A 27084-nucleotide genomic window follows, 5' to 3' on the forward strand; every position below is an offset into this window, starting at 1 on the left:
CCCACCTTTCCTCCTAGCTGGCACCTGGAAATGGAGATTGCCTTTTGTTCTTGAGTTGACGTAGATTTTTTTCTAAGATTTTACTCATTCATTCATGAGAGACATGGATATAGAGGCAGAGCCCATAGCCAGAGGGAGAAGTAGGGCCTCTGTGGGGAGCCTAATGTGGGACTCGATCCCAGGACCCCAGGATCACGGCCCAAGCCAAGGGCAGACACACAGCCACTGAGCCACCCAGGCGCCCCAGATTTTTTTTTTTTACTAGATAATATATTCACGTGGTCAACCTTCCAAAGGGACCAAGAGATAAAGAGTGAAAAGCCTCCCTCCGTCTCTGCCACTTTCCCTGTAAGCCAGAAAGGCCATCAGATATGTATGAATGCTGTCACGTGTTTATCTATAAACACACGTCTGAGTCCACTGTGTACACTCTGCTTTCTTACTGGTGTATCTTGGAGTTCATTCTTTAACAGCCTAGACAGAGCTCCTCATTCCTTTTTTATGACAGCGTGGTGTCCCTTTTTATGGAAGCCCTGTGCTTTACTTAATCAGCCTCCTGTTGATGGACATAAAAGTTGTCTCTAATTTCCTGCTATTATAAAAAATGCTGCTGGACTGACCTTATATGTCAGTCATTTTACACATGTGCCAAGATCTCTGCGGCAGTGGGATGGCGGAGTCAACGGGGGTGCACAAAAATAATTTTGATGTATGTCATCAAATTGCCCCTTCTAGAGCTTCCATCAGCCTCTCCTCTACCAGTGGTGGATGATAGCTTGAACAGGTACTTTTTCGGCCATTTCCTCCGAATGTTAATTTTCGAAATCATGAGGTAGACTGCGAAAGATCACTATCAGGCTGTGGCATCCTCAGGGAAAATCTTTGGGGGCTGTTTTCTGGGATCTGGGCTTTCCAAGGTGTTCTCTGTGAGGAATGCCCTTTCTGGGGACTCTTCAGAGGCACACAATTTTGGGTCCATGGCTTTGAGTTGTGAGCAAACTGCAGTGGTCCTGAGAGTGAGGAGTGAGTGGCATTCCTGGGTAGGTCTAAGAATGCCACCCTGGCAGTAGAAAGGGCTCTGGGAAGACTTGGGACCAAGCAGACTTTCCTGGAGGCATTTTGGGTTGGCACGTGACTCCCTGAGCCTCTTGGCTTCCTCACCCCATGGTGGAGGGGATCCAGTTTACTTGGCAGCTGTTTGTTGGGCACTTAAGCAGAGTGGTGGGCCAGGTCCTCACCCTGGTTGCGGGGGACGGGCAGCAAACCAGTCACACTGAGCACTGCCACCCAAGGCTGTCGTGAAACCACGACACTGGCACTGAGCACTGGCATCCCACCCGTTCCCTGGGTTGCCTCTGCTGTAGGTAGCAGGAATGTGGTGGTCACAAGCCTGGAGTTTTCAGTGCTGTGTGCTATGTGGGGAGGTGGCAAGTAGAACCAAATAGTACAGGTTCCCCTGCCAAGTGGTGAGGTCTGGAGATAGGCTGACATAGGTGAGAGAACTCCAGAAGATGCCAGGACTAGACACGTCCAAGGATTTGCCCTGCTGCACCAATACATCTGCTTCCCACCTTAACTCTTTGCTTTCGTTGCTAGGTTATCCCTGATTCTGTTAAAAATACCATCAAAATGGAGAAAACCAATTATGGATACACAGAAATTAGGAGCTCATGAAAACGCTTTAAGCCACCTCATATATTTTTCCTCTTGGGTCGTTTGGCAGGGAATTCCTTCTTGATCTAAGAACTCATTACTCACAATGGGGCATGGGTGTGACTTTGTCCCTCATTTTAAATTCTGAAATTCTGGGAATTTGTCCCAAGTCTTGGGAGCTTTGCCTCCCCGACCACTAAACTACAGAAAATAAAACCAAAGGGGCAATTCATACTGTGACGATGATAGAATGCCTGTGTCTTTTCTCCAAAGGCTGTTTAACTTTATGAGACCCGTGTCGCTATTTATTTTCTTAGACTTGGACCACTCCTGTGCTGGGGCAGGGGTGGCTGGGTGAGTACAAGGCCATGTGTACCGGTTTCAGAGGGTCTACTACGTTCACTGGATCATCACTGCCCTGTTTTTCAGATGACTTTGGGAAATTGCTCCTGGCCGAGGCCCTCCTGGAGCAGTGTTTGAAGGAGAACCATGCCAAGATAAAAGACTCCATCCCTTTGCCTGAGAAGAATGAGCCAAAGATGAATGAAGCCAGAAACCATCTGAGTAGTATCCTTAACCACGGGAGGCTGTCTGTAAGTGGTCAGCCCCCTGCGCCTGGTGCCTCCTCTCTCCTCTCTGCCTGCTATCAGTTCTTCCCTGAGTCATGCGGTCATCTGAGCAGAAGTCTCCCTTAAGGGTTCAGTACAGTAGCCACTAGCCACATATGGTGCTTGAGCCCTTGAAATGGGGCCAGTCCAACCTGAGATGTGCTATAAGTATAAAACATACGCTGGAATCCAACGACTTAGCACAAAATGAAGGAGTTTAAGATGAGTAATTCTTTATATTGAGTATGTGTTAAGATGATAATATTTTGGATAAATTGGGTTAAATAACATATCTTAGGGGCGCGTGGGTGGCTCAGTTGCCTCTTATAAGCATCTGCCTTGGGCTCAGGTCATTGGGCTCCCTGCTCAGTGGAGCATCTGCTGCTCCCTCTCCCTCTCCCTCCCTCCCTCTGTGTGTGTGCGCTCTCTTTCTCAGATAAATAAATAAATCTTTTTTTTAAATAAATCTTTTTTTTTTTAAAGATTTTATTTATTCATGATAGTCACAGAGAGAGACAAAGAGAGGCAGAGACACAGGCAGAGGGAGAAGCAGGCTCCATGCACCAGGAGCCCGATGTGGGATTCGATCCCGGGTCTCCAGGATCGCGCCCTGGGCCAAAGGCAGGCGCCAAACCGCTGCGCCACCCAGGGATCCCTAAATAAATCTTTAAAAATATTTATTGACACTAATTTTACCTACTTTTGCCTTTTTTAAGGTGACTAGAGAATTTTACCAAAAAAATGTAAATTATACATGTAGTTTAAGTTTTATTAGACAGTGCTTGGTTGACCTAGCATGTGCTTGGTTCTGGGCCCTTTGGGGGAGTCTGAGGGAAATAAGACTGCAGTGGGCCTATGATCTAGTTGGAAACAGGCAAACATGTGAAGTTGACAAAAGAGCTCAGTAACAGGGCAAGCTAGTTTAAATCTATGTGCATTTATTGAGCCCCTACTGTACAGAAGGCACCAAGGAGAGATATGGAGGGAAGTATAGTCAGCTCTCTCCACACCTTTGCTACTCCGACCGTGGTCTACCACCTGCAGTATGGGCATCCTCTGGGGAATGTAAAATCTGGATCAGAATCATCATTTTAAGATGCTCTCCAGTGATTTATGTGCACATTAAAGTTGAGACTGATCTGGATTATTATCCTGAGCTATAATAGAGGTGTGGGTATATCGTCAGAGACCTAAAGAGGATGTGATTTTTTCAAGGGATGTTCCAAAGTAATATATTTACTGACTTAAACATTTGTGGTGACCAAATGCCCAAGGCACTGTACTCTGAGGGCACTAAAGATAAATCTCACCTGGACCCTGCCCCCAGTTGGTTGCAGGTTTACTGAGAAAAGAAGTCCTATTGGCAAATTGTCCTAGGTGGACTGTGACCATTGCCACAGGAGTAGTCTACATGAGGAAGCAAGTTCAGGGGGCTACTCCCTAGGGTGAGGTGGGGAGTCAACCCAGGGTACTGGTAGTACTAGAATTGGATTCTTTCCAGGCAGGAGGTGGGGGGTAATTGACATATAGAGATAGGCTAGGACATTCCAGGAAGGAAGGAATATATCATTTAATGGTTCCTCTTATAAGATTTTCATTAAAGTATGTCAATCAGCAAGAGCAAAAGGGAATGGTGAGAAATTAGATTATAGAGGTACCTTGGGGCCAATAAGCAAGGACTGAAATACCAAGAGATGTGGGGCTTTTTCTGTGGAGGAAATGTACGGAAAATTTAAGGATATCCCCTTCAGACTCTTTAACAGGGATTATTGTAGCCCTGAGAGGTTTTGTGTTACCTTAAACCAGCCATTTGACCTGGAGCATGTCCCCTGACCTCTTAGGTCCTCCAGTCTCTCATCTGCCAATCAGAAGGGCTAGACTTGATCATTAGGTCCCAAGCTTTTCCTGCCAAAACCCCTTTTAATTTTCTTTCTTTTCCAGACTCCATTAAATATTTTTTAAAAAAATTTTTTACAGTAAAACGACTCAGGCTTATTGTTAAAAAGTCATTAAGTAAACAAGTAGTTTGAATAATAAATAGAAGTTCTTGTTTGCCACCCTCACCCCCAGAGTTCGGTGCTGGTCACCATTTGGTATGTGTCCCACATGCTTTTGTGTGTGCGTTAATGAACATACATATAGGGCTTTCTTTTCTCATTAGAGTAGGAGGATCCATGTTTGATGAGAACTTTCACTTGGAGCTCTCCCCATGCCAGTACTTCATTCTTTGCATGGGCTGAATAGCATCCACATATATTATCATGAAAACTGTTTGTATGTCAAATCACATTTACAAATTACACATTTTACCATGTTTTATTAATCAGAAGACCTTACACGGGCACCAATAACTCTGAGATAGTCACGATTATTCAGGCCAAAGCCAAAAACTTGATGCTGATTAGGCACAATAAAATATTAAAAGTAGTTTGTGGGATTCTCTATCTTACCCCAAAGGCCAGAGTGTGGCTGGGGGGATGGTCTCTCCTGGCCTCAGATGAAGCCCCAGCTGCAGTGCCTAGTATACTGTGTAGCTCTGATGAGATAGGGAGGAGATGTGGGCAAGGTGGGTCCTGAGGCCCATCCTCAGGGCAGTTTGGAATCTCCTCCCCATGATCTCTAAGATCCTATCTAGCTCATTTCTAAACTTTTGCTGTAACATCAGCTCTACCCCTTCCCCCAGCCCGAGTACCAGGCATTGTAACATCTCATTGGTCCTCTCAGTAACCTGCTGGGGGAGTTACTGCTATCTACATTTTCCAGGTGAAGAAACAGACCTAGGAAAGGTTAGTCACTCAGCCAACACCCTGCCAATTCTGCCCCGTAAGGACATTAAAACAAAACAAAAGCAAAAACAAACCACAAAACCCAACAACAACCAAAAATCCAACAGCAAGAAGACTGTACCATCTTTTATTATCGCTCCATAAAAGAGAAAACATCTCGACACCCAAAAGCAAGACAGATATGCTTTCAGGATTAAGGGAAGCTCGTTAAGTAGTTAAATTTAGCATCTGAAGCATTCACATTGTCCTTAATTTTTTCCCCAGCTTGATGGAAGCTCTGTTGTGAGTGGCCATTGGTCCAGCAGGAACCTCTACGAGCTACACTATGTCATCACACCCTGAAGTGTGTCCTTTTGAGCCTAGCTGGCCTTCTCCACATTTATAGTGGATCAGGATGATAATAATAATAATAATAATAATAATGACTCATGCCCTGTATTTATCTGACTCCTTTCTAAAGAAAAGTTAAAAGCTCTCCTCTGGACCTGTATAACTCTGATGCTTTTGGCATTGCTGTGAGGGGAGCGGGAGGGGTGGGTGTCACTCTCCCGCCCTCACCAATAGTGAAAATGAACCTGAGCAGTAAGAAAATGTGCCTGTGGCTTGAAACCAATATGGGGAACAGCAGAGTCTTTGCCCAGTTAGAGGAGACCCGTGGACCACCAGGCTCTGGGAGTGTGTAATCTATAGCCATGGCGGAGGGCATAGGTGGCCTCTTTGGGGAGACTAGAAAATGCACTCGAAAAATTCAGCCTTTGAAGGTTAACCAATAGTCAGAGCAGGTCAGGCCTACAGGGGCTGAGTGGGTCCACTTGGTAGAGGCATTATAGGAGTTCAGCAACAGAAAGAGCCCCCTGGTACTCAAGGGGTGCTTACTTCTAGGAAGAGGTGGGCCCGAGCATGTTCCCAAAGGATGGAAGAGGATCTGGATAGACCAAGGGGAAGGGGGAGATTATTCCAGATAGGGAGCTGTCTTTGAGCAAAAGCAAGGGGAAAATATGTATTTACAATGACCAAAAATACCAGTGCACACACATGGAACCGGTAGGCACTCATGAGAGAATTTCAGTGAGAGCCGTGGTATAGACCACAGGCTGTAGGTTTGGGGAGCAAGGAGATGTCACAAGCACTTGAGGGTCAGGGAAGGCTTCCCGGAAGAGGGTCTTAGGCAAGTGGTCATGGCTCCGTGAGCCTGGGGGGGGTGGCGGGGTTCATTCCAGAGGCAGAGATGGGGTGGAGGCTTTGCGGCAGGAGCCTGCTAATGTGTTTTTTGTCTTTTTAGCCACAGTACCTGTGTGAAGCCATGCTGATCCAGGGCAAGCTGCATTATGTGGAGGGCTCGTACCGAGATGCCATCAGCATGTACGCTCGGGCTGGGATTGATGACATGTCCATGGAGAACAAGCCACTCTATCAGATGAGGCTGTTGGCGGAGGCCTTTGTCATCAAAGGTAGGTATGGGCACCAGCCATGGCTCCCCATCACCATGTTCAGCTCCTTCCACTCTGGCTCCCATGAGCCAGGAACAGGTGGCAACTGTAGGGGAGTAGATGCTGTGTTGACAGTTGGCCTACAGGCCAAGGTCCCAGATATGTAGCCCCTAATAGTGCTCAGGGTGCTGACCCTCCAGGTAGATATCAGAAGACTCAGGTTCTCACCTTGGCTCTGTCAGTAACTAATCACCCAACTGCACGTCCTTGGGCAAGTTACCACATCACCTTTCCTGGCCTCAGTTGACTTAATGTGTGAAACAGAGTTGAAATAGCTGCCCTCACAGGGTTACCCCAACCAAGAGGAATCAGTTGGGTAACAAGGTTGAGAAAGACTTGAAAAATCTGCTGTCCTGTTGTCAGATTGGTGCTGGTGACTGGCGTTGGCTACCAGTCGGGTGCTTCCTGGGATAGAACAGCCTGTCACTCCCCAGGTATTTGTGGGCACCTACAGGTGGCACAGGGAGGCAGTGCTGGCATCCAGTGATGGGCAGGTCAGCACCAGTTCCCAGAGTGAGTGGTGTTCTAGTGAGGCCCCAGGCATACAGGGTCATGATAACGGGGCTGTGGATGGTGGCTCCCTTGGGATACTATGTACTGCCATTGAGCTGAATTGAGCTGCCATTGAGCTGCCATTGAATACATGTTAGTAAAAGCCTGACCCCAGACCTTGTGCTTTTAGGCTCCTCCTTCCCCAGATCTATGAACCCTGGGATCATAGAGCCTGAGGAGCGGCCCTTGGTGGCAGTGAGGTGTCCCAGGAGAACCTCTGCCCAGATTTTTGTCAGGAGTCTTAGATGATTGGTCATTTCCTTATTCCAGCACCAGCCAGTTCCCAGAGAAAAGTCTAGACAGGCTTATGGCCATATGGGGATTGGGTGCCTGAGATGGTAGAGTGTTTGTCACCTTCTCTATTGTAGATGGGGACATTCTTTCCATCCTATATATGGGTAAACTGAGGCCTATAGAGGCCTTGCCCAGAGTTGCTCAGAGATTTGTGGTGAAACCAGGATTGGAAACTCCACTCTGTCTTCTTAGGGGATTGACTGACATCTGTACAGAGCATGGCCTCCTTTGACCGTGGCTCTTACTCAAGGGCTATTTGTCCACCCCTGGGTCTCTTTCCCTTTTGAGAGACTGTCCATGTCATTCCAGGAAGTCTGCCAAGATTGTCACCCTGGACAGATGCCACACCAGAGTGTGGGAGGGAGGTGGCCATCGGGGATGATCCAGTATGTAGGGTCTTCTCCCTTTGCCCTCTGGTCCCTTTTTCTGTGCCCCAGCCTAGGCCAGTTTTAGGGGTGTTCTTCATTTAGCTTTTGGGTCTTTTGGGCCTCTTGAAAGCCACTCTGCCATGGACTCCCCAAACCTAACACCCTTCTTTGGGGGCCCTTTCCAGCACTTTCTCCTATAGCCCTGGCTCTACCTCCTGCTCCCTGTCTCCTGCTCTCTACTCTTTCCAGCACGCCTCCGGCTTGGGGGAACACAGTCCTGGTGGTCAGAGGTCCTGCAGGGGAGGTAAGGAGCCAAGAGCCGCCGGTGTGCGCTGCTCGCTCGTAGCCTGCGCTAGCTCCCCGCCTCTCACTGACTGCTCGTGGCTCCCACTTGCCTGCCTCCTGTCTGCTTGTCCTCACTGTCCTGTTGCAGCGACGGTGCCCTGCTGCTTGGCATGTTGAATTTCACCTGACCCTGTGTGTGCTTGAGATCATGCATGTGGCCTCCAGGGTGTGCATGATGTTGATTCTCCTGGGTTTGGGGGGACCCAGTGGGTCTCCCCATGTGGAGAGTCGGGGATGGGGATGGCTGGTCGTGGGGTTGTCTTAATCTACTGGGCTGCCATAACAAAATACTGCAGACAGGGCGACGCAAACAGCAGAGATTTATTTCTCAGAGTTCTGGAGCCTGGGAAGTCCAGGATTGAGGTCCCAGCAGGTTCGGTGTCTGTGAGGGCTCTCTTCGTGGGTTGCACATGGCCACCTTCTCGCTGTGACCTCACGTGTCTTTCCTCCATCTCTCTCTGTCCTCTTCTTATAAAGCCACCAATCTCATCACAAAGCCCCCTCCCTCATGACCTCATCTAACCTGAATTACTTCCTGAAGGCACCGTCTCTAGACATTGAGGGTTAGGGCTATGTACCACATGTGAGTCGGGGGGTGGGGTGGGTGGATGCAAACGTTCAGTGCATGGAAAGGATGGTGGTGTGTGAAGGCCATGGAATTCACAGAATATTAATAGTTATTAGTCTCTTGCTCTGGACCAGATATAACCTGACCTCAATGAATCTACACAATAACCCTGAGTAGGTATTCTCTTCATTCCTTTGTTATAAGATGAGGAGTTAAGATTTTATTTATTTATTCACGAGAGATACAAGAGAGAGGCAGAGACACAGGCAGAGGGAGAAGCAGGCTCCATGCAGGGAGCCTGACCTGGGACTCGATCCCAGGTCTCCAGGATCACGCCCTGGGCTGAAGGCAGATGCTCAACCGCTGAACCACCCAGGCGTCCCCAATGGGGAGTTACAGTTGATGAGGTGAAGGGACTCTGGATTTCACTGGAAATGGCAGAGCTGGGATTTGAACCTGGGCAGCCAGAGCTCATCACACCCCATGGTAGTGCTGCTCTGAACCCTAGACTGAGGTAAATCATAAAAGCAGTTTAGACCAGTCCCTCGTGTTCCAGACGTGGAAGCCAAGACTGGAACTTACCCAGGATGGCAGTCAGCTTGGATTTGAACTAGAATGCTCCACCAGAGGCAGCCTCTACAGGCTCTGTCTGTCTCCAGGTGACCTCCCCCAGGAGCTTGCCGCGCCTACTCCTAAGCACTGCCTGCTGGGCCATCATACAGTATATTTACTATTTTGCAATGGGTTGTGCTTCCTGGTTCCACCTTGCTACCATCCAGTGGGGCAGAGGGTTTCCTGGGCATACCTGGTGGGATGGAGGAGGATAGGGCCATGTGTCATGGGTGAGCCTGAGCTGGCCAGGCCTGGGAGCTCAGTGGGAGTACGTGTGTGTGGGTATCTCCAGCGTGGAGATCTGGTTCTTCTTAGGGGAGTTGGGAGGAGGCTTGAGGTCTCTTTACTCCCTAGCCCCCAAAAGACATAAAAATACATTCAATTCACCTACTTTCCCCGTCAGGGCAGAGGGACCTGTCAATGAGTCCTTCCAAGGCATCATTTACAAGGACTAGGCCTTCCTCTGAAGTCAGGGGGATGTGGATTAGACCAGAAGATGCTTTCTGATTCTCAGGGAGGGCCCTAGACACCCGTGGAGGAACTTGAGAGAAGGAGCACTTGCAGCAGTCCTGGGTCTCTTTTGCCTGGACTACAGAAATGATATTTGCACATGTGTGTGTACTGCATGGGGCTTACACCACCCTCCACCTTGTGAAAGGTGTTTCCTCTTCATCCCTACTCTGTAAGGTGGGAGGCAGTTGTTATGCCCACTCTATGGATGAAGAAACTGAGGCTTGCCCAAGGCTGTGCCACCTCTAAGTAGCAGGGTTGAGGTTGATGGCCAGGTGGTTAGCTCTCCAGCTTGTGTCCTACCTGTGACAGAGGACCCCACCTGAGGAGCAGATTACAGTTAGCACCAAGATGGGTTCACGGAGAAAAGGAGAGTGCGGGTGGTGTAGGAGCCCCAAGAAAGGGGAAGAGGACAGGAGGCAGTCACTGCAGAAACCAGGCCCCAACCAGGAGGGACGATGCTTAATGGGCATCATCCTTCTGTCCTTCTGTCCATGAGGGTTGCCCACAAGGGGACCTAACCGGGCCTTGGTTAGATAGGGGGCTTCAGCCTCTCCTGGCCTCTGTTCGCCTTGGGTTGACTAGGAGCTGCAGCCAGCGGTGAAGCCTTGTACCACTGTCCCACGGGTCCACTTAGTGTAGATGCAACCCTGGGCAGTGGTGTTCAGAAAACTTCCTCTTATACATCGACAGCAGTTTCCTTGGTCTGGGGTGGCAGCTCTGCCGCTCTCCCACCCTTGTCCCCAGACCCCACAGTGGCTCCCCTGTGACTTCTACCGGCAGCCCCCTTCCCTCGCCCCTGACCAAGGATGGCAGACCAGGGGAGAGAGAGCCTTGGGGAATAAATATTCCCAGCCCGTTCCAAGTACAGTTAGTAGATACCTGTTTTATTTTTAAGATTTATTTATTTATTTGAGAGAGAGAGCATGATCACACAAAGGTGAGCATGGGATGGTGGGGAGGCAGAGGGATGGGGCAAGAGACACTCAAGGAGACTCCATGCTGAGCGAGGACCCTGACGTGGGGCTCAATCTCATGACCTTGAGATCAAGGCCTGAGGCGCCCAATGTGGGGCTTGATCTCAGGACCCTGAAATCAAGACCTGAAGTGAAACCATGAGTCGAATGCCATCCAGATACCAATTTTTCATGGTGTTGCCTCCTTACCATCATGGTTTGTGTGAGGGAACATCTTCCATTTACTTCATTTTTTTTTTAAGATTTATTTATATATTTATTGAGAGAGAGAGAGAGGCAGAGACACAGGCAGAGGGAGAAGCAGGCTCCATGCAGGGAGCCTGACGTGGGACTCGATCCCAGGTCCCCAGGATCCTACCCCAGGCTGCAGGTGGCACTAAACCCCTGTGCTACTGGGGCTGCCCCATTTACTTCATATTAAAAAGTAATCAAGAATGATATGGTTTCGAGGCCCTTCTCAGAAAGTCTGTTTGCAGTGCCGCCCACCCTCCTGAAGCCCTTACAGAGCCTACGTGTTTGATTCTGTGTGCTCATGGCTGCCAGCCCTGTCTCCCCACTGAACTTGATGCCCGTGGGGAACAGGTGGTCATTTCTTCTGCACCCCTAGTCTTCTCTCCCTGTTCTCCCTTTCTGGAGCCATTCACAATCCAGCTGGATGAGGTCTGCTCCTGGCATCCAATGTGATCTACAGTTCTGTCCCTTTGCCTTTTCCTGAGCCATTACTCTTGCCCAACATGTCTTTTTTTATTGACTATGCACAGAGATAGCCCTAACACTCCTTGCAGGTGCAGTTCAGGTGCTTCCTCCACCAGGAGCCTTCCTTTGGTTATAGCTGCAGCCTATAGCATCCTCTTCCTCTTTCCAGCTCATTTGGACCTTGACCCAGTCTCCCCAGTTAGAAGTCAGTATGTTCTTCCTGCTAGGCATCTAGCCTCTGGTCCTTATACCTCTCCAGGTCCCCGGCCCATGTCTTCCAGGAGAAAGTAAAATTTGCTAGCAGTTGATTCAGCAAGCACCTGCCAGCAATGGCAAGATGAACAGTTAGGGTCCTTTCCCTTTAGGGAGTGGCAGTCAGGTGAGCAAAGCCTTCTGCTGGTGTGATGTGGCTCTGGGAGAAGCAGCTGCTCTGGAGGAGGAGTTAAGCCTGCAGTAGCTATGGCCAGACTGGTGATGAGTCACAAGCTACCTGGTGCCACTCTTTTCTGTCCAGTCCCTGAACAGACAGGTTATAGTGTCAGTGGAGTCTACCATTTGGAAAAATCGGGAAATGGAAACACCCCAGAGGTGGCCGGTCTGTAGCTTATTTCTGTGGCCTGCTGGGGGCAGGACAGTGAACTTCCTGCCTGGCCATAGTGCCCCAGCCATGCGGCTGCCCCCAGTTCTGTTCTGTGGGGAGCTCTGCCTTGACACCTGAGAGGGGCATTTGCAAAGTCCCTACTAGGGCTGTAGCATCTTAGCCCACTTCCAAATGGGGGTAACCTGGGATCACCACAAGAGTTGAGCAGTATGAGGCCTTGTTTTCCAGGTTTGGGGTCTGTCTGGCTCTAATGCTCTCCAGAACAAACCTACTAATAATAAGCCTTTGGACTCCATGGATAAGAAACTAGTGCCAGAGATTTTATTGACTCAAAACAGTTGGCTCTAGAAGTTTCTGTCTCTGCAGGAAGCCTCAGGTCCCCTCTCAGCCCCCAGCCCTCAGTTTGGTGGGTAGGCAGTGGACTGGGCTAGACGGTACTCACACCTTTATCCCCAAGCTGCATCTGGCTCCGTAGCAGCACATGAGAGCTACAGCATAGGGTTCTTGTGAGATCCTGGGGCATCAGGCCTTTCCCAGGCCCCAACCTTAGCTCTTGATAGGTTCTGGTCTTCCTGTCTTCTTTGGCACTGCCTTCAGCAGGAGCAGAGAATTTCCAATCCTGGGGTGCCAGGGTGGCTCAATCATTAAGCGTCTGACTCTTATAACAGCACAGGTCTTGATCTCAGGGTTGTAAGTTCAAGCCCTGTGCTGGACATGGAGCCTACTTAAAAAGGGAAAGAATTTCCAACCTGATTATCTCATTTGACCCTCAGCCACCTCAGATTGTTGTCTGCAAGCAAAACAGTCCCTTAGCAAAGCTGCATTTTCCAGAGGGATTGTCAGGAGTGAGGTTTGCCCTTTTTGTAGGCCTTATTGTGAACCCTAAGAAGTATCCAACATAGGCTAATATCCTGAAGTGTTCTTACCAGATGCCCTAAAACTCTAGCCTTCACCTTAAGACAAAATAGGCTGTGTTTCAATGGGTACTACTGCTGCTGTGTATGTAGAATTCCTGTTTCTTAGTTGGGAGATGAGAGATCTCTCATATCTGACATTAACTCAACCAAGTCTTACACTTCAGAAATTGTCCCCTCTGTGACATCATGCTTCTGGGGATCAGTTTCCATATAATCAGACTTAGGATTATAATGCCAAAAATGCTGCTCCAGCTAGCTGGAAAAGCAACAAAAAATGGAGGGAGGCATTGGGAACGTGTGCACCCATGTAACTAGAAAGTCATTGGGGGTAGGTAGCATCAGGCATAGCTGGATCTGGGGGCTCCTTATGTTGATGTCTTTCTCAGTAGCTCCAGATTTACATGGTTCTGTGCATAGCACTTAGAACTGCAGGAGGAGAGAGGGCCTCATTGACCTGGCTTGGTCTCATGCCTACCCTAGAACGAATTACACTGACTAGCATCTAGGTTTCTGGGTTAGTCCCAGGGGTGGGGTTTCTCCACCTGAATCTTGGGGACTGGATTGAAGGAATGGTTCCTCGAAGGCAAATCAGTGTGCTGTGACCAAGTAGGTGAAAGTACGGAGGACAGAATCCCAGCACTTAGTCAGCAGTGACTCCCCTCGAGTTATACCGGTAGTGACTAAATCAGGATTTGAACTCGGCTCTCTCTGACTTCAGTGTGTGGGGTCATCCCTGTTGCCCAAAAAGTACTAGTCAGATTGAACCACTTTGTTTCAGCAGAGAGGGAGGGGAATGAGCCCTAAGCTAGCTGTGGAGCGTTTCTAGGTTAGCCTGGAAGTGAAGCTGAACTTAAGGAATCATCTGCAGATGAGGTGCCTTCCAGGTGATGGAAAAGCCCAGAGTGAAGCCCCAGGAGACATGGAGGTGACTTGTTGAGAGTGGGGTGTGATCACACCTTCTTGGAGCAAAAGGGGGAGCGGGTGTGGGACTGACTGGGAAATGAAGGGGGGATTGAGAGTCTTGCAATAAAGCTCAAGATGTCTCTTTACTGGTGTTCTAGAACTTTCACCCAGGTAGCCGTGCTTTGATGGGCATGCAGGAGCTTTAGGGCCTGCACTATGGACATCTCAGGCTCACCCAGCTCAGTCCCACCAGCCACAGTATCTTCAGCCACCTCTCAGAGGGCTGTTTTACGGCCAACAGCTGCCTCTCCCCTTGGGGTTGTGTCATTTCCGTTTCTCTGGCGCCAGCTCAGTGTGGTCACATGTGAGAGAGGAATGACCCCCCATGTCTCCAGCTACGAGTCCTGCCCTTTTTCCCTCTGGCTCACAGCCCAGCACCAGGGAAGCTGCAGTCCATGCTGTGGACAGGCCCGCTGGCTGACCAGTGGAAGACAGGCCTGGCTGTTAAGAAAAATCGCCTCATTTCTCCCAAAATACCCCAGCTAGGTGCTAAATGGTGAAGGGGCCATGGAAAGTAACAATGTTAACACAAAACAAAAACCATTTAGCAGCTCTAAGAATTATGATCCACAAATTCTCTTCTCACCCCTCGAGTTTTTGTTTTTCTGTTCTTTTTCGGTTAGTGCAACCCCACACTATTCTGCTCTTACCTGAGAACTTGTGGCTTTATTAGAATCTTTGAAAATAAAGACACCAGGCTTCTCCTAGGGCAGGGCATAGTGGCATATTTGGTTTCGGGGTTTTGTTTTGTTTTGTTTTTTAAGTCCTGGTATGGCAGGAATTAGCTGTTGATTTTGGCTTCTTTTGCAAAGGGGCGTGGGTTGCTCGCCTTGTGGTGAAGCACGTCAGCACTCTTGGTACTACTGTCCTGCGCCCAGACTGCAGTCTACGGAGCGAGGGCCTGGCTGGCCTCCAGGGAGAGAAGAATGGATGGAGAGCCTCTTAAAAGAGGCAGGGCATGTTTTATGTGTGCATACCTGGCCTGCACTGAGTGCCTTCCTGGGCTAGGGGGTATGGAATGCAGGCAGGGCTTTGAGGGGTGCATTTGAGGCACCAGCACCTGGCAGGGTGGATGGCTATAACTCAGCCATCAGGTTTGTATGTGAAAAGGTGGGCCACCAGAGGCTGGCCGAAAGTCTGAGATTTGGGAATCCCTGGGGGTCCCAGCAGGTAGAAGGAGACACAGGGAGACTGGTCAGCAGTCTGAGTCAGCAGACAGTGTTGAAGCCAGAAGACCTGGATCTAGTTTGGACTCTATGGGCTGTTGGAAGGAATCTCTTCTCCTTGAATTAGAGGTTTCATTTGTCATTCTAGGGAAGACAGACCCTAGGGATTCTAGGGTCTGTGGACCAGACCCCCTTCCAGAGAGGTCACCATGGGTCTCACTTACCATTCTCTGAGAGTGTGCTTTCTAATCTGTCTAATACCATCTAATTTCAGTTTCATGGTCCCCCATGAGTTGGCCATTGGTTGCAATCCCATTTTGTGTTTCAGGAAACTGAGACTTATATCTCTATAAACATTTTGGGCTATATACTTCCAGTCTTTTCCCCTTTAGATTTATATTTAGTTTTTTTTTTAAACAAAAATAAGTTCATACAATCATATTTTATAATACATTTTCTTTTTTTTAAATATTTTTTTTAATTTATTCATGAGAGACACAGAGAGAGAGAGAGGCAGAGACACAGGCAGAGGGAGAAGCAGGCTCCATGCAGGGAGCCCGACGTGGGACTCGATCGCGGGTCACCAGGATCATGCCCTGGGCTGAAGGCAGGCGCCAAACCGCTGAGCCACCCGGGCTGCCCTATAATACATTTTCTAAAGTGAGCACTTTATTGTCATTTTCCAATACATGTTTGTATCACTGTTTCAAGCTTCATAGCATTGCAGTGTAAGAATCTGTTGTAATTTAGCAGACTTGTCCCCTGTTATTGGACCTGAAGGTTGAATCTCGTCTTTTTGCCAGTGCAAACATAGTGCTACCATAGATATCTTTGAAACTAAATTTTCACATATCTCATTAACTTTTTTAGTGATAAATTCCTAGAAGTAGAGTTACTGGATCAAAGAGTATTCACTTTTTGGAGATTGGCACAAGGAATCAAATTGTCTATACTTTCCCTTTTGTTTCATTTTTTTTATTTAAAAATTTTTTTTAGAAGATTTTATTTATTTATTTGAGAGAGAGAATGGGAGCACGAGTGGGACAGAGGGACAGAGGAATAGGGAGAAGCAGGCTCCTCGCTGAGCAGGGAGCCTGACATGGGGCTCAATCCCAGGTTGGGAATCATGACTGAACCAAAGGTAGATGCTTAACTGACTGAGCCACCCAGGCACTCTTTTTCATTTTTTTAAGTTGGTGAAATATACAGACACGTTAAAAGATGCTCAACATCACTCCTCATCAGGAAAACACAAATCAAAACCACGATGAGGTATCACTTCACGCTTGTCAGAATGGCTAAAATCAACAACACAAGAACCAACAGGTGTTGGCAAGGATGTGGAGAAGAAAGAACCCTCTCATACTGGTGGGGAGGGGGGATGCAAATTGGTGCAGCCACTGTAGAAAAAAATATGGAGGTTTCCTCAGAAAGTTAAAAAGCAAAACTACCCTAGGATTCAGTAATCGCACTACTGGGTATTTACCCAGAAAATACAAAAACACTAATTCAAAGGGATACATGCACCCTTATGTTTATAGCAGCATTATTTACAATAGTCAAGATGTGGAGCAGCCCAAGAAGATGTGGTATTTTTAATTGTGGTCAAAACACATAAAATTCACTATCTTAGCCACTTCTAAGTCTACATACAGTACAGTAGTGTTATGTACATTCACATTGTTATGCAGCCAGTCTCCAGAACTCTATCTTGCAAAACCTCAACTCTCTACCCACTATACATCTCCCTATTTGCCTCTGTCTGCTGCCCCTGGCAACTGCTGTTCTACTTTCTGTCTCTATGAATTGGCTACTTTAGGTTCCCCATAGAAGTGGAATCATGTACTAATTTGTCTTTTTGTGACTGGCCTGTTTTCACTTAGCATAATGGCCTTAAGGTTTATCTAGGTGGCATATGACAGGATTTCCTTCTTTTTAAAAGCTGAATAGTATTGCATTGTGTGCATATATTACATTTTCTTTATTCATCTATCAATGGATTCTTGGGATGTTCCTACCTTTAGCTTATTGTGACTAAAGCTGCCATGAACATGGGTGTACAAATTATCTTTTTAAGACACTCCTTTCGATTCTTTTGTGTATACAACCAGGAGTGGAGTTGCTGGGTTCATAAGTAATTCTATTTGTAATTTTTTGAGGAACTGTCACTGTCTGCCATAGTAGCTGTGTCATTTTAGGTTCCCGCAATTGCCTGCTTTCGAGTGTGATTTATAAGCATTCTTCCCTACGTGGCATGAGGCTTCCTCCCTGAGGACTGAAGCAATGACTTGCATTTCTTCCTCTCCCTCCCTCCAACCCAGGGTACCTAACTCCGGCCTTAGCCTTCTGTGGATGCCGAGTGCCTTGGACCAACTGGGTGGGAGGGGTCCACCCAACTGGAAAGTCCCATTGCAGAGGAAACCTTGTGCTCTCCACCTCTGCATCTAGGGCCCAAGGCTCCAAGGGTGGGGCTTCTTGGAAAGATGCCCATCTGTGATGTGATGAGTCATCTTAGGCTGAAGAGGCAGGGACCAGCCTGGGTGTTGAGCCCAGGGCTTAACCATGATCAACTTGCCTCAAAACCGAAAGTTTGGACTTAATCAAAAAACGAGCCCACTTCTTGAAAGGGTCCCTCTTCCCTTACCTAGTACAGCTGGGTGTTTTCACAACAAGCCCCCTTTGCCAGTGGGAATTGAGATGCAGTGCCCTGTGCTTCCTGGCAGCCTCTAGCTTCCTGCCCACTCACAGGGCTGCGTGATGACTGGGGTCCTGGCTCAGGAGCAGCCCACTCTCATCTTGGATCTAGTGTTGTTGTTTGGCCACTTGTACAGAAACACTCATGGGGCAGAGGGTGAAGGGATCCAAGAGCTGGAGTCACCTGTGGATTTCCGATCACATATTTGTAGACAGGAAAGTAGATCTTCATGGGAGTCAAAGAGCAAATGTAAGGTAAAGAAGCCCCTTCTTATGGGCAGAATTGGATGACTGGACCATGACCTTCATTAGGAAAAGCCATTGCCAGCTCCAGGAAGCCTTTTGGTCTTAACGTATATTGGAAATTATCCCCAAAGAATCACCTAAGTGACTGTAGCTCTTTTACTTTACTTCTCTGCTTTCACAACTGCTTCCTTCAGAAAAGGCTTCGTGTCCATCATTTCTGATGAATTTTCATACAGTGAGGTACACCGATCTTAACTGTATGATTTGGTGAGTTGGACAAGGGTAAATACCCATGTAACCAATAACCCAGGAAAGACAAAGAACATTGCCATCACCCCAAAAGTTTCCTGCAGACCCTTTTCCAGTTGGTTCTTTCTCCACCCCCATCCCCACTCCCAGCAGTGACTGGTGATTAGTTTCTATTAATATGGATTATAATTTTGCTCTTTTTTGAATGTCATGTAACTGAAATCCTGTAGCATATACTTTTTTTGATATCTGGCTTCTTGTGCCAAACCTAATTTTTTTTTGGAGATTCAGCCTTATTGTATGTATATCAGGAGTTTGTCCTTTTGTTTATGTCTGAGTGGTGTTCCATTGTGTAACTATGCCACAATTTGTTTATGAATTCAGCAAAAGCCATTTTGTAAATGGAGCAAGAGAAAGCCTGTGGGCTCTATCCTCAGCGTCAGTGAATGGGTGCATTCAGCTCTGTATCCATCCCCTCCCCAGACACCAAGCCCTGCTCTTACTGGGTGCCAAGAGCAGTCAGGAATGGGCAGAGAGGATAGATACAGGGCAGGAAAAAGGCATATGCAAAAGAGATGTGGGGGGAAATGTTCTGCTGGTTCTGAGGTCAGGAAAAGGCTTAAGAAGGCTTTCAGGAGGTGGTGTCAGGAGGAAGTGGTTTTGCTGTGAGTTGTCCAGGAGGATGGAACTTAGAATTTCCAGAGAGCATGTGGGGAGGCCCATACTGGAACAGAGAGGACAAATGAAGCAATGGACAGTGGTGGCCCGACAGACAGATGTTACTGAATTTACCACTTTGCAGTGGCCAGCCCACTAGAGGCTTGGGACTGGCAGCCTGAGCCAGCACGCGGCTAACATCATCCCTCTCAGGTCTGAGCCCAGCTGTGAGGCAGGAAGGATCCCAGCGAGCAGCATGTCTCTCAGGTGAGCCACAGGGTGGCTGTGTTGAAACAGATCTACCGTGGGGCTTCTGGAGTATCTGCGTCCTCCTGTCATCTGCAGTTGGTCTCCCAGGCCAGGCTCTGAATAGTTGGTTAATCCCACCTTCCTGCAGGGTGGACAGGCCACACAGCTAGGGAGGAGGGACAGGGCCAGCCCCAGCACTGAGCCTGCCTTCTGCCTTCTTTCCGTGTCTCCTCCAGGACTCCTACTATTTCTCCATCCTGTTTAGTGCTCTCGAGTGAGGAGCTTTTCCCTCCTGGTCATGAGTCATTTGGCAGGAGGCACGTTGACACTCGGTGACCCTGGTAACTGAGTCTTTGTGTTGAGCAAGGGCCTTCACATTCTGTGCCTGCCTTCCCCCAGGCAGAGTCACCCCAACCTTTGGACCTGTTCACGCCCCAGCCTGGCAGAGGGCAAGGTCACTAAATCCATATAAGTTGGGATCTAGCCAAGACCAACAATAATTCTTTACCTCGAATTTGCAGGGCACTTTGTACTTTGTCAGACATGATCAGACTTGCCATTCCTTCAGCCAGCCAGCCAGTGCTTGCTGAGTGCCTACTGTGTGCCAGTCGGTAGAAAGATGAACACGATATGGTTGATGCCTCTAAAAGCATACAGTCTGTTTGGGTGAGCTTGTGAATAAATAAGCTTAAGAAAAGGTGGGGCAGGAGTTATGTAAAGTATGGACTGGGGCCCCAGGAGGGAATGGCTGGTTATACCAGGGTATTTTAGTAGGGGTTCCCTAGAGAAGGAAGCACTCAGGAGGCCAGAAGGTAAGTGGTAATTTGGGGTAGACTCCGGGGGGGAGGGGTGGTGGTTAGGAGGAGTGTTTACCAGGCAGAAGGAACAATTTGAATAAAGTCAGCAGTCGGAAACAGAAGGTTGGGTGTAGATACAGCAGCTATGATGTCTTAGCTCGGGCTGCTATAACTAAGTACAGACTGGGTGGCTTATGCACAACACACACTTATTTCTCACAGCTCTGGAGGCTAGAGATGGTTAGGTTATGGGTTGTAGGCTGCTGACTTCCTGCTGTGATCACGTATCAGAAGGGGTGAGGCAGCTCTCGGGGGTCTCTTTTATAAGGCTTTGCATCCCATTCATCACCTCCCAAAGACCCCTGCCTCCACTGCCATCACCTTGGATACTAGGTTTTCAACATATGACCTGGGAGCTGGAGGCACAGACATTCAGCCTATAGCATGTGGTGAGCGCCAAGGGTGGCCTGGTGATGAGGATGGAATCTTGCAGGGCCTGGTATGGGCACCAGGTGTTTGGACCTCACTGTATAGCACTGGGGACCCCTGAAGGGTTGAAACAGTGGAGTTCTGGAAGGTTCACCCTGGGAGCAGTGTGCAGGATGGATTAGAACCAGAGCAGAGGCAGGGAACGGTGCCTGCGTGGCTCAGTTGATAAAGTGTCTGCCTTCAGCTCAGGTCATGATCCCGGAGTCCTAAGATCGAGCCCTAGGTTAGGCTTCCTGCTCAGCGAGGAGTCAGTTTCTCCCTCTCCCTCTCCTCCTTCTCCCATTTGTTCTTTCTCTCTCTCTCTTGCTCACTCTGTCTCTCAAATAAATAAATAAAATCTTAAAAAACAACAAAAACTGGAGGCAGGGAGGCCAATCAGGCTGATGTGATCATCCACTCAAGAGGTAAAGCCTAAAACAAGGGAGGCAGAGAAGGAAAGGGGAAGTTTTAAGGGCATGGTCCTCAGTTGGCTGTTGGGGTGGAGGGCAGGAGAGAGTTGGGGGTTCTATTCCTATAGCTCCTCCAGTAAGTTCATCCCAAGCACCTGTTGCATAGAAAGCACTACGTGGGACACGAAGGTGAGAGAGACCTGGATTCTGTCCATGAGGAAGCAACAGTCCAGGACAGCACCTACTGCAGGTCTATGTGTTAGTCACATGTGACAGAAACACAATTTCAACTGACTTGACCCAAAACGGGGTGGGGTGTCATGGGCTCATCATACACTGGGAAGTTTCAGGGGGTAGAGCTTCAGGCAGTGTGCTCAGATGGTGTCGTGAGGAATCTGCCCTCTTCAGTCTTGTCTCTTCTATACTCTGTAGATTTCCCCCCCACAATGGCTGTGAATTTAATTTATTCAGTCTTTTTCTTGTCTTAAAAAAAAAAAAAACACACACACCGAGGGGGGCACTTGACGGGATGAGCCCTGGGTGATATGCTGTATGTTGGCAAATTGAACTCCAATAAAAAAAAAAAATCAAAACCACAAAAATAAACAAAAAACCAACCCAAACTGACACAAACATGTTTTCCTTTATGGCATTCACTGCTAGTAAGCATCACAGTGCTTTCCCTTCTTGGGTTCTGACCATTTCTTTGCTTCAGTGTATTCTTGTTTAGGTGTGTTTTGTTGTTTTTTATATTTGCTTTAGAGCAATGATTTTACTTTATTTTATAAAAAATTTTTTAATTATGGTTTAAAAAAAAAAGATAACACTTAACCATTGTAAGCTTTGGCAGGTGTATAGCTCAGTCCTGTGAACTCTATTCACGCTGTGCGGCTTCATTTTAAGGCAGGCTTTCCCTAACGTCTGCAGGCTGACCTCTTCACAGCTTCTCAGCCCCAGTTCTGGGCCCTGTGCTCATCCATTGCCAGTCACTGTGGCCCGGGTGGATGGGTCTGCCCAGGAGGTGGACTGGGGTCCTGATGCTCAGAGACTGCAGGAGGGCTGCTCATAGGGAAGGCGAGGTGCTGGGGCTGGAGAACAGAAGTGGGTGCCTCCAGGGCAATGGCAGCAGCTGTCTACTTCCAGCAGGTTGATCTGCTCGAGAATAACTTACCTGAGGGAGAGACTGAGTGTGTGGAAGGGTACCTGTACGGTGCTGTCCAGCTCCTGTATCTGTACGTGCCCATACTTAGGGACTGTAGCGGGGGTACAGAAAGGATTACATTTTGCCTCACTCGGGAGAGAAGAGCTGGGTGTCAGTAACCACCGCACAGCATAGAAATGGTGAGTGCCTGGAGGGTGGGTGTTTTCGTCCAGCGACCTGGAAGGAGGGTCAGGAATGGTTCCTGTAGGATTTGGGCCGGAAGGGTAGGCAGGAGTTGGACATGGGGGTGCCGTAGTGTGGTTCCCCGTGTGAGGCCTAGGTGTGCCTGCCATTAGCCCGCAGCTTGACCCCGGCCGCTGCCAATACCACTGCTTTAGCCTCCTCCTTCCCCACCGCAGACCTTACCCCCACTGGCTGCTCCTGAGTCTGGGTTTCCCCGGGTGAGCCCACCCCCAGGCCCATAGGCAGGGCCGGGGGCTTAGGGGTCAGGGCAGGGAGGTCTGAGATGCTGTCTTCCTCCCGCAGGACTCTCCCTGGAACGCCTGCCCAACTCCATCGCTTCCCGCCACCGCCTGACAGAGAGGGAGGAGGAAGTGATCACCTGCTTCGAGAGGGCCTCCTGGATCGCTCAGGTGTTCCTGCAGGAGTTGGAGAAGGTGAGCTGGGAATATGGCACTCTGCTTCTAGCTGCCTCCATTGAGCACCTGTCACAACAGCCCCCCACTAAGCCTGTGGATCGCCCTTGTGCATATTGGAAAAAGGCACCCTCTACCCCTCCAGTATCAATCTGCCTCAGTGGTTGGAAAGCTCATCACAGTATATCTAGTCTGTCAGAATGAGACCCTTCGCCTCCAGCAAATAGATTTAATAAACGAGACTGCACTGGGGAGCTCAGAGCCTCCCTGGTGAGCTCAATCCTGATGAGCAAGTGTGACAGCCTTATCTGCACCCATCAAACCTGTGTAATCTTCACTGCAACTCTCTGTGACGTAGGTATTGTATTTATCCCCATCTACTAGGTGAGGTTTAGAGAGATGAAACCATTTGTTTACCACAGTCCCTTTGGAAGAGGTGCAGTTGGCTGATCCTTGCAGTTAGGCACCCTTCCCCGCCCTCAGGTGGCTGGGAAGCTCCCTATTGGATCCCCTAGGGGAGGGCAGGCCTTGGGGCTCACTGTCCAAGCCTTTCAGAGGCCAGCAGAAGCCAGCCAGCCAGGCTCTGGAAGGCCTCGAGTCTCCCCTTCTCCCCCCTGCCCCCTGGGGGACCTGTTTGCAGGACAGCAGTTCTGGTGTTAGCAGTATCCCGTGATGTTACCCCGATTCTTCCCATCTGGGGAGCTCCCGACGTGATGGGGGGGAAGGATAGACAGCTATATTTAGCAAAGATACTGCTCATGGTTACTGAGTTCCTGCTTTTGTGTCAGGCAGTACTCTGAGTACTTGACAGTCATTCTCGAATTTAACCCACACACCCACTGGCTTGAGATAGGTCCCGTTGCTCCTATTTCCTAAGTGAGAAACTCAGGTTTGGGGAGGTGTTCAGTGGCTTCCTGGAGTTCAGACACTGTCCAAGTGTTGGCAGGATTGGAACCCTGGGAATGTGGCTCTGATCACCCCAGCACCTGTCTTGTGACAGCCTTGCTAGAGGAGTCATCCTCAGGCCAGGCCAGTTCTCCCAGAGGGAGGTTTCTTAGCCTCAGCACGGACACTGGGGTCAGACCATTCTTTGCTGTGTGGGGTGCCCTGTGTATTATAAAATGTTCAGCAGCATCCCTGGCTTCTTCAGACAGCTCCCTGCCTCTCAACCAAAATGTTGTGACAACCAAAACTGTCTCCGGATGTGTCAAATGTCCCTGGAGGGTAAAATCACATCCCTGGTGAGTGTCACTACCCAAGAGTCCTCCTGCTTGATTTAGATTTCAGGAGGAAAGGAGAGGTGATTGAGAGACTTAGCAAAAACAGGACTCGAGTGCATTCCCTGGCAGAGACCTACTCAGAGACTTGGCGTGGTTGAGGTGACCTCTGCTGAGGTCACGTGGATCACTGCTAGACAGCAGTATTTTTGGAGCTCTTCACATTGGAATTGCATGTGGTTTGGAGAAACTTTCATGAGAAAGATAGTCTCCCATTCAGCCAGAAGCCTAGGCTTTCGACTTTTTCTTTTTTTTTTAATATTTTATTTATTTATTCATGAGAGACACAGACAGAGAGAGAGGCAGAGACACAGGCAGAGGGAGAAGCAGGCTCCATGCAGGGAGCCCGATGTGGGACTCGATCCCTGGACCCCAGGATCACACCCTGGACCGAAGGCAGGCACTAAACTGCTGAGCCACCCAGGGATCCCCTAGGCTTTCGACTTTTAAAGGGGGTTGCGGTGAGGGGCTGTAATGGTGGGCAGGACTGGAATCAGTGCCCTGTGGCAGTTGGGGGGACAAATGGGCCCCAGGAGCTGGTTATCTCGGGTCAGGGAAGGGCAGGCCACAGAACACTGTGCATGCTCAGAAATGCTGTGTGTCCCTCCTAAGACCCAGCCCCAAGCTCCAAGGAACTAAGAACCTTTCTTAAATCTACTTCAATTTCTGAAAGATAAGGTGGACGGCTCATTGATGTGTTTCTTGGGTGAGGGAAGGGAGGTGGCATAGGAAAGGCAGGCCTGTCTCGGTGGGGCTGGATGATCCCCTTAGAGCTGAGGCTTGAGGCCACCTCTGTTAATAACACAATTGTTCCTCAGGTTTTCCTAGAATCTGAGGTCTTAGCTGTTGGGCTGTCCTGACATTCCATGGTTATATGACAGGGACAGTACCTGGTATATCGTAGGCACTTGAGTCTTTTTTGAATGAGTGAACCAAGAAGTAGTAGAAACAGCCTGAGCCTGTAACTGGCCAGACTGAATTTTGAGACCTAGGTGCATGTCAGCTTTGTGAACTTAGGCACATTCTGAGCCTCAGTTTCCACATCTGTGAAATGCAGACAAAATCAGCTTTGCATGCCATCGTGGGCATCCAGCATTTGAATGAGAAGCGCATGATTTAGACGTCTTTAAAACAAAAGCAAGTGAGGTGGGGTTCAGTCTGAGAATGGCACCACGTACTACTCTGCGGCGGCTCGGGATGTGGGCTAGTGATGGGGCTGCTGTATCCGCCAGGGCTGACTCTCGCCCCAACCCCTCTGACTCAGAGTTCTGAGACATGGCTCTCTCTGTGTTCCCCTTCCCAGATCACAAATAACACCACATCACGGCATCTGAAAGGCTCTCACCCGGTTGACTACGAGCTCACCTACTTCCTGGAAGCTGCCCTCCAGAGTGCTTATGTGACAAACCTGAAGAAGGGGTAGGTCGCTTGCAGCTGAGTGGGCCCTGGATGTTTCTTTCTGGGTTGTGGGTGCTCCTGATGCTGGTCGCGTTAAGTCTGGCCTCTCTGATCTGGGTGTGTGTACGTGTGTGCGCTCTTGAGAGGATCGGTGGGGGCTGGTGTGTTCCCATCTTGTCAGGCTGAGCTGTGCAGAGGCACACACCTGGGGAGGAGGGCAGTTGTGGACCCCTGGCCTCCAGGAGGCCTGCATTCTCCTCCTCTCTCTCCACTCTACCCTCAGTATTAGACAAGGGGATACTGCTCAAGTCCCTGTCTTCTGAATGGTAAAAACAGGGTGGAAGGGTTCCCACCAGGAGGCAGGCTGTCACTCTGCTCTCAGGTGAGAATACCTGCCAGAGCTCTTGACCCATCCCAGCTGCTTAGAAAACCAGAGGTATTATTATCATTTATTTGTATTATTTTTGTGGCAGGCCCCAGCTGGGTAGGCTGATGGCCCAAGCCTGAACTTCATACCTTTTGTTTCTGTTCTTTAAATTTTCCTAGTGCCAGGCCAGGGAGGCGGTGTGTCGCCATTTGGGACATGCAGACCGGGAGGCCCAGAGAGCCAAGGCGGCTTGGCCCCCAAGGATGGAGCTAGCCCAGACCCTGGGCTCCTCAGACCACCCTGTGGCTGGCAGGGTACGGGCTGAAGGACATCACAGGGACCCTGGGAAGCATGCTGCCTCTGTTCTACCTCTACCATCTGGGCTTTTCTTTCCTTTTATGGTTGCTGAGCTTCAGTTTCGTAGACACAGTGGCCCGGTGGGCCAGTTCCTGTTTTTGCTGCCCAGGCAGCTGCCACCTGGCCACTTCTCCCTAGCTGCAGGCAGCCCCTGCCCTGGCTCTGCCCCCACCCCTGGGACCCCCTTCGGTCTGCAGGATGAATGGGGGGTGTGGAGAGATGGCCCCTCAGCTGAACCTTCGCAGTATGGGTCTGCTGCTGCCTGTTTTTGCAAATAAAGTTTTATTGGAACATAGCCATACCTACTGTTTACCTATTGTCTCTCACCCGGAGTGGAGTAAATAGCAAATCCTAAAATATTTACTCTCTGACCCTTTATAGAAAAGTGTGCTGACGCCTGCTGTGTTTAAGAGGCCCTCCCTCCCAAGGCCTCCTGTAGGCACAAAGCGTGGAGGTGCTCGTCTGCACCTCTTTGTGATTCCAGTGTCCCCTTCATTCTTGTGTTTGTCTGCATACGTGCCGAGTCTGTGTGAGGTACTTGCTAAGTGCTTTGCTTCATGTGTATTTGGTCCTCCTGGCAGCCCTGTGGTAGGGCTGTTGTTGCATCCCCATTATGTGGGGGGCAGTGGAGGCACAGAGAACATAAATGACCTGCCCTGGGCAGAGCCAGGATGATGAATGCAGGACCCAGCTGGTGCTCCTTCCCGTTGGGCTCCCCTGCCTGCAGCAGGAGTAATGAGACCCTGCCGCTGCCCCCAGGTGCTCCCGCCTCGCACGCATGTGTGCTTTGAGTGTGCTCAGCTTGGTAGATGTGGCCTCAGCTTCCGGTTTGAAGAGTTGGAGGTGGGGTACCCTGGCCATCTGGAAGTCGCCAAAGTTGGGCCCAGGAGTGGGAGGCTACCTAGCAACCCCAGGCGAGTTCCTCTTCCACCCCCTTTCCCCCCAGCTCCACTTCCTTCCTCCAACCGGGGGCTTCTGTTTGTCCTGCATCTAGATGGGTGAGGGTCCAAGG

General features: G+C 49.4%; 1 protein-coding gene across 7 annotated transcripts in view; it reads left to right on the top strand.

The window, feature by feature from the left end:
- TTC7A (tetratricopeptide repeat domain 7A) overlaps window positions 1-27084 on the top strand; it is a 144069-nt gene that overhangs the window by 35303 nt on the left and 81682 nt on the right. For 6 of the 7 annotated variants that reach the window (XM_077915291.1, XM_077915293.1, XM_077915296.1 and 3 more), the window contains exons 2-5: window positions 2083-2246; window positions 6330-6498; window positions 22564-22694; window positions 25254-25369. In XM_077915291.1, coding sequence (XP_077771417.1) covers window positions 2083-2246; window positions 6330-6498; window positions 22564-22694; window positions 25254-25369 — 580 coding nt within the window. Of the gene's footprint in view, window positions 1-2081; window positions 2247-5311; window positions 5391-6329; window positions 6499-22563; window positions 22695-25253; window positions 25370-27084 lie in introns of those variants that run through there. The other variant, XM_077915297.1, reaches the window with a different exon arrangement.

Source organism: Canis aureus, chromosome 11 (genome assembly GCF_053574225.1).
Source record: "Canis aureus isolate CA01 chromosome 11, VMU_Caureus_v.1.0, whole genome shotgun sequence".
Lineage (NCBI taxonomy): Eukaryota > Metazoa > Chordata > Mammalia > Carnivora > Canidae > Canis > Canis aureus.